This window comes from Bombina bombina, chromosome 2 (genome assembly GCF_027579735.1).
Source record: "Bombina bombina isolate aBomBom1 chromosome 2, aBomBom1.pri, whole genome shotgun sequence".
Lineage (NCBI taxonomy): Eukaryota > Metazoa > Chordata > Amphibia > Anura > Bombinatoridae > Bombina > Bombina bombina.
Genome location: NC_069500.1, coordinates 197,532,415 through 197,538,786, shown reverse-complemented (window position 1 = coordinate 197,538,786; position 6,372 = coordinate 197,532,415). Strand labels below are relative to the sequence as shown.

The 6,372-nt window shown below is 37.4% G+C and overlaps 1 protein-coding gene across 1 annotated transcript; it reads right to left on the bottom strand.

Moving 5' to 3' along the window:
- Positions 1–4,147: 4,147 nt before the first annotated feature.
- On the bottom strand, positions 4,148–5,919 carry FOXD1 (forkhead box D1). Its single transcript, XM_053700462.1, has one exon. It carries the CDS (start codon positions 5,739–5,741, stop codon positions 4,719–4,721), a length of 1,023 nt encoding a protein of 340 aa, XP_053556437.1. The 5' UTR covers positions 5,742–5,919; the 3' UTR covers positions 4,148–4,718.
- Between the last annotated feature and the right edge of the window lie 453 nt (positions 5,920–6,372).

Genomic DNA, 6,372 nt, shown 5'->3' with positions numbered 1-6,372 from the left:
AAGATGCATGAAAAGAAGTGAGGGATGGAATTGCAATGTGTACAAGACAGGGAACCTATAGTGCAGGGAGGTTAAATAATATAATCAGAAAAATTACTCCGGCAAATTTCTGTTAATGAAAATAGATATGGTGATTGTGGTGCAGCAATAACAGAAAAGTGTGTGGGTTTGTGTGTTGTATGTGTGTTTGTATGTGTGTCTCTCTATTGTGTGTCTCTCTATTGTGTGTCTGTGTGTTGTATGTGTGTTTGTATGTGTGTCTCTCTATTGTGTGTCTCTCTATTGTGTGTCTGTGTGTTGTATGTGTGTCTGTTTGTGTCTCTCTATTGTGTGTCTGTGTGCTGTATGTGTGTGTCTGTGTGTTGTATGTGTGTCTGTTTGTGTCTCTCTATTGTGTGTCTGTGTGCTGTATGTGTGTGTCTGTGTGTTGTATGTGTGTCTTTTGTCTCTCTCTATTGTGTGTCTGTGTGCTGTATGTGTCTCTCTATTGTGTGTCTGTGTGTTGTATGTGTGTCTGTTTGTGTCTATTGTGTGTCTGTGTGCTGTATGTGTCTCTCTATTGTGTGTCTGTGTGTGTCTCTCTATTGTGTGTCTCTCTATTTTGTGTCTGTGTGCTGTATGTGTGTTTGTATGTGTGTCTGTGTGTGTGGGTGCATGTGTTTGTGTGTGTCTCTACTGTGTGTCTGTGTGCTGTGTGTGTGTGTGTCTATTGTATGTCTGTGTGTGTCTCTTGTGCGTGTGCTGTATAATGTGTGTATGCCTCTGTGTTTTGTGTGTTGTATGTGTATTTGTGTTTCTGTATCTGTGTATATACACTTGTGATAGATAGATAGATAGATAGATAGATAGATAGATAGATAGATAGATAGATAGATAGAACGTTAAATTGATTAAATTAAATGCAATTATAAACATACAATTTTTTTAAACCAAGCAATTTCACAAAGAGAACAAACTATTTGCTAGGAACAAAGAGCAGGGGAAGCTGTGCGTGTGGCTCACAACAAACCCCATAAGGGCTTCATTACGCTCCCAATCTGTAGCATTGGCCTAATCTAACCACAGATCAGTTCTAGCTACAGAAATAAAACTGGTCTTTTTGTGTGGTCCTTGCCGGGGCCTGATTAGAACATTAGCTGTATTTGTTGCCTATCACAGGCTCATTCCCCTGGCTGGGATTCTCACTAGCCTGAGCCCTGGGTTAATGAGTTCTGCTAAATCCACACACTTTGTAGCTGTTGGAGGGAGGTGGTGTTGGCCATCACTTGCTTTTTACGGCCAAACTCTTTGTGGAGCTGCACTTGCACATCTCACACAGTCATAATTACAAATGTCTTACTGTTAGGCCTGAATGGCAGGGACACTGGGGCATTAGCATGCAAATGGTCGGCCCTGTGTGCTGACATATCTCCATCAAAGGCTGAGGCTTTGTTCCAGCACCTGCTCCACTGAGCTCCCAGAGTTACTACCCTGACACCCACAGCACAGCAACCACTACATTAGTCGTGAGACAGAGGCTCTCAAAAGCATTTCCTGTCTCAGACACATTTACACTTACTTTATATAAGAATTAACAAAACCAGGGGTTTATCTATTTTATTCATTGTTGTAAGGACGAACAAAATATCTAAAAGGAAAAAAAGACTTCAGTGTGATATATTAAGGGCCACATGGGATATAAATACAATGTTTATAGCCTAAGCTCCAAGTCTGTTTTGGAGATATAGATAGACAAGTTGATAGATGGATAGATGATAGATAATTTATAGATAGACAAATTGATAGATAGATAGATAGATAGATAGATAGATAGATAGATAGATAGATAGATAATCACATTGCAATGCATGATTACTTCATGACTGGATGCAGCATAGATTGTATATAGACAAAATATTTAGGCTATATCCGATAGCTTTCCAGAGATTGTTTTGTTCCACTTACTAATATATACATAGACCAGTGGTGTATATGGCTGGCTCTCCAGCACTATGTAGACAAGTAAGCATATCCTGTATTCCACTTATTAGTAGAAAGTGAAACATCACGTGTACAATCTGCAATAATATAATATGGAGACAACAGTCCATGTCCAGCACAGCAGAAGAGTCCTAGTGAGGTCACCAGAATCCATACACACAATAGTAATATATGACCTGGGCATTAAGTACATCTTAACCTCAGTGAGCACAGAACAAGACCTTGTTGGATCTGGAAAGCCAGCTAAACCCATAACACCTAGAAGGCAATCACATCACTTGTACAGTGACTCATTGCCTGCCAGAGGGGCCTGTAACGTATTGCTTGGTAACCAAGTGAATAAATAAACCCACTGGTTTATATAAAAAGCAACTGATATAGGACAACATATAAATACAAACACATCTGCACACAGGAATCCCAGAGAAAGTGCAGCTTGTCACTTTAATGCATTCCATTGTGGGAAACTATAATGCAACTTGCAGTTAATTCAATAATTCCTTATATGATGTCAGTCATAATTCTAGGGTGTTTACCACACTCTTTACTGTGCAAGAACTGCATTCTTCTATTGAAGATAATAATGATCACACGGTCTGGCTGTCTGTCTATCTATACGACTATATTTTACTTCTAGTAGCTAGTATCATTATTAATCTTACCGAAAAAATATAAGTTTTATGCAGATAACTCCACATATTTATTTTTTTTCGCAATAATTAGATATATTTATTTCAGTATAAAATTACAGAACCATTTCAGTGAATGTGAATTCCTTTAGTCTTTAAAACTAATAGATTGTTTATACTGATCACACTGTATCTCTTTGCATTTTATTGTCTATTGTGTATATAAATTTACCATTACCAATTAATGTCTCTTGAGTACTATTAGTGATATTCAGTGGAGATTGCGACTAGTTACATACGCCCTCCATTAGGAGATGAATAACACAGACGTAGAATTAATCCATTTCCTTGTAGGGTGAAATTATTGCCCCTAAGGTGAAAAAATGACCTCCAGGGGCTACAGTTGCCCTAGTTCTGCTTGGTGAGCATTAAACTACATCACGAAAGCACTTTGCACCAGAGAAAGCTGCACTGTGGCTCAACATTTTATTTAAAGGGATTATATATATATATATATATATATATATATATATAAAAAATAATAATAATTCTTAAATCCTTGAGTAGATATATTCGGTTAAATTGAATTAAAATAATTTATTACACTTATTTATAATTTCATAGAATTCTCCCTGAATTACTGATGAAAATATTGCTCATTTTAAATCAGTATGATTCTCCAGTTTTTATATTCACACAAGGAAATGTTTGGAATCAAAGATAAACTAATTGGTGCTAATGGGATATATTTGTACAGTAAATATTTGACACTATAATGAATGTCTAGATTTGTAAAATCTCTAGGCCTTTTTGTTTTGAAAATCATAATGATATATCAGAATAACAGAAAATATAATCTGTAAATGATAACAGACACACACACTCAGTATAAAAATACATTTGTATGTCCTTATATTTCAGTTTATATTATAAATTATTCTTTTAATATTCTGATCTACATTTTTTTTTATTTTGGACCTTGACAAAAAACTTACTGCAGTGGATTTTCGTTATATATTCCACATAGAATGTATGACCACACATAATCTTATATTTCAGTTTCAATAAAAGTTTTTATATATTTGTACCTCCATTATTTTATTTTGGATCAAGAAGACAAACAAAAACGTACTGTAGTGGATTTTCGTTATATATACATAGAATGTATGACCACACTTAATTCATTTAAATTAAAGATACATATATATATATATATATATATATATATATATATATATATATATATATATATATATATATATATATATATATATATATATATATATATATATATATTTGTATCTCCAGATTTTTATTTTGGACAAACAAAAACTTTACTTGATGAAGTGGATTTCTACCTTTGTTTTATAGTCCACATAGAATTAATGACCTTGCCTTTTTTGTGTTATATTTATAAAAACAAATAAATATATCTACATTTCAAACTCGCTTCTCCAGTGAGTTTGTTATTGATTTATACTTTTGTCTTGTAACTTTGCACTGCACTATATTGAGGTGGTTAATGACTCTCAGTTAAATTGTTTTTTTTAAATTAAACATTTTATTTTCTGAAAATGTGGAAAAAAAATCTTACATTTGCTTGGTACAATAATAATACTTGGCAGTACTTTTACATGTTTCGATGCAAGTAAGAACACTTAAGTACAAAATAGAAACAATCCAATCAGTCTGTTATAATACAAAACACAGGTTAAAGTAAAATTGGAAGAAGAAAAATCAGTTTTTTCTGTGTAAACATGTAAATTATTATTATTATTATTATTATTAAAAGCACTTGTTTATTATGCACTAAAATGCATACAGATGGATATTGCTTTGATTGTATTTGCTAGACAGTTCATATACATTTTTGGACCTGAGAACCCGTAAATCTCTCAATCTGTTGAAAGCTTAGTTTTTAAAAACTATGACATTAAGGTACCAACTGACTGTAAACAGTTTTTGTATTGTTTTTTTCTGCAGGTTACCAATATATGGTATAAATATAGACAACGTTTCGGCCAGGACACTTGGCAAAGCCTTTCTTGTTTAACACACAGAAAAAAAGGCAAATACCACATGAAAATATCCTACCTTCTTAGGTTTTGATTAACAATTTGATATCCTAGAGGTAAAGCTTTCTCCATTTGTTAGAAGTGTCCCAGATTGCAGTGCCCCACCTAAGGCTGCTGTTGGAGAATTGGAAAAAGTCACCAGAGCCCTGGATATCACAGGGGCCCCAGCAACTTTGGAAGGGTTGCATGGCACTGGGCTAATGTCTGCTCCTATGATGCTCTCTATGGAAAATGTGGATTTGACAGTTGAATTGGTCTTGGTAGCCTGCAGAGACGCTGGCAGAGCTGTGCTAAGCTGGTGAGGGTAGAAGGTGCAGGTCCTTGCCAGTTCTGCCGCAGGTGCCAGGAGTGAGGGAGGTGGGAGTCCTTGTGCGCTGGGCGGCTGTCTGGCTGCGTGCTGAGTTTGTGAATGGAAGGCAATCAAGGCAGAATGAGGGTGGTAAGGCTGCAGCTGGATCCCATATCCACAGCTGTAGGGTCCATACCCATAGGCAGCTGCAGGGAGGAAGTGGCCGGGGTCCCTCAGCATTAGCTCTGGAACTTGTTGCCTTTTGAAACGTTTCCTTCTCCTAAGAAAGCTGCCATTATCAAACATGTCTGCAGATTCCGGGTCCAATGTCCAGTAGTTACCCTTGCCCGGATTGCCAGGTTCCCTGGGTATCTTAACAAAGCAGTCATTGAGAGAGAGGTTGTGCCTGATGGAGTTCTGCCAGGCAGGGAACTTCTCCCTGTAGTAAGGGAATCGGTTGCTGATGAACTCACAGATCTCACTGAGGGTCAGTCTCTTTTTGGGACTCTGGAGGATGGCCATAGTTATTAAGGCAATATAAGAGTAAGGAGGCTTCACCAATGTGTTTTTGCTTACAGGCTTGTAGGAGTCTTTGGTTGAGGAGCTTGGCATCAAGATGCCACCACGAAGCTCTGCTACCACCTCATCCTCTTCATCTTCTTCATCCGCAAAGGAGCTCCCCCTGGGCTCCTCGTCCTCTCCGACCACGTCAATGTCGGTTTCATCAGCAAGGACAGAGGCATCGGACATTTCAGAGCTCAAAGTCATGGCTTGCAAGGCAGATCATAAGGCTGGAGGGCTAAGGAGAGAGTGAGAGCCTCTCCACTTCCCCTCCTCCCAGCTGGGAGAAACCAAGTACAATGTGTAATAAATTAACAAGGCACAAAACTTCCTATCTTCGGCGCTGGAGATAAAATTCTCTTGTTTGCCCTGAGCAACATCCAGGCATTAGGTGCTAGAGAAAGAGGATTGTGATGAGTCTTGGGAAAGGTCTTGGAATAGGTTGGGTTTCTGTGCAGGAGAGGGCGGATCTTCTTCCCTCCTTGCAGCAAAGAGGGGACATCACATGGCTGAAAACGTCAGAATATCAAATAGTGAAAAGCAGTGAAATCAGCCCCTTAACAGTTTGGCTGCCATAAAGAATGATACAACATATAGCAACGTAATGCTTTGAAGACTTCGGTGGCAGCCAAAGAGTTAACCAAACAAAAAAAATCCCAATCATTAGAGCAGCACAGACTACAGGACAATAGTGTTAGAGATTATGGGCAGGGTGTGATCAGATTTCTCCAGTGGACCAGTGGCTGGGAGCTGTTCTGCTACAGTCATGTATATCTGTGAAATAGTTTATCCATATTATATTTAATAAAAACATGTTTTGTCCTGTTATAGAAATAAA

What these genes read in the sequence shown, in the direction of transcription:
- FOXD1 (XM_053700462.1), bottom strand. Translation starts at nt 5,741, where the DNA reads ATGACTTTGAGCTCTGAAATGTCCGATGCCTCTGTCCTTGCTGATGAA.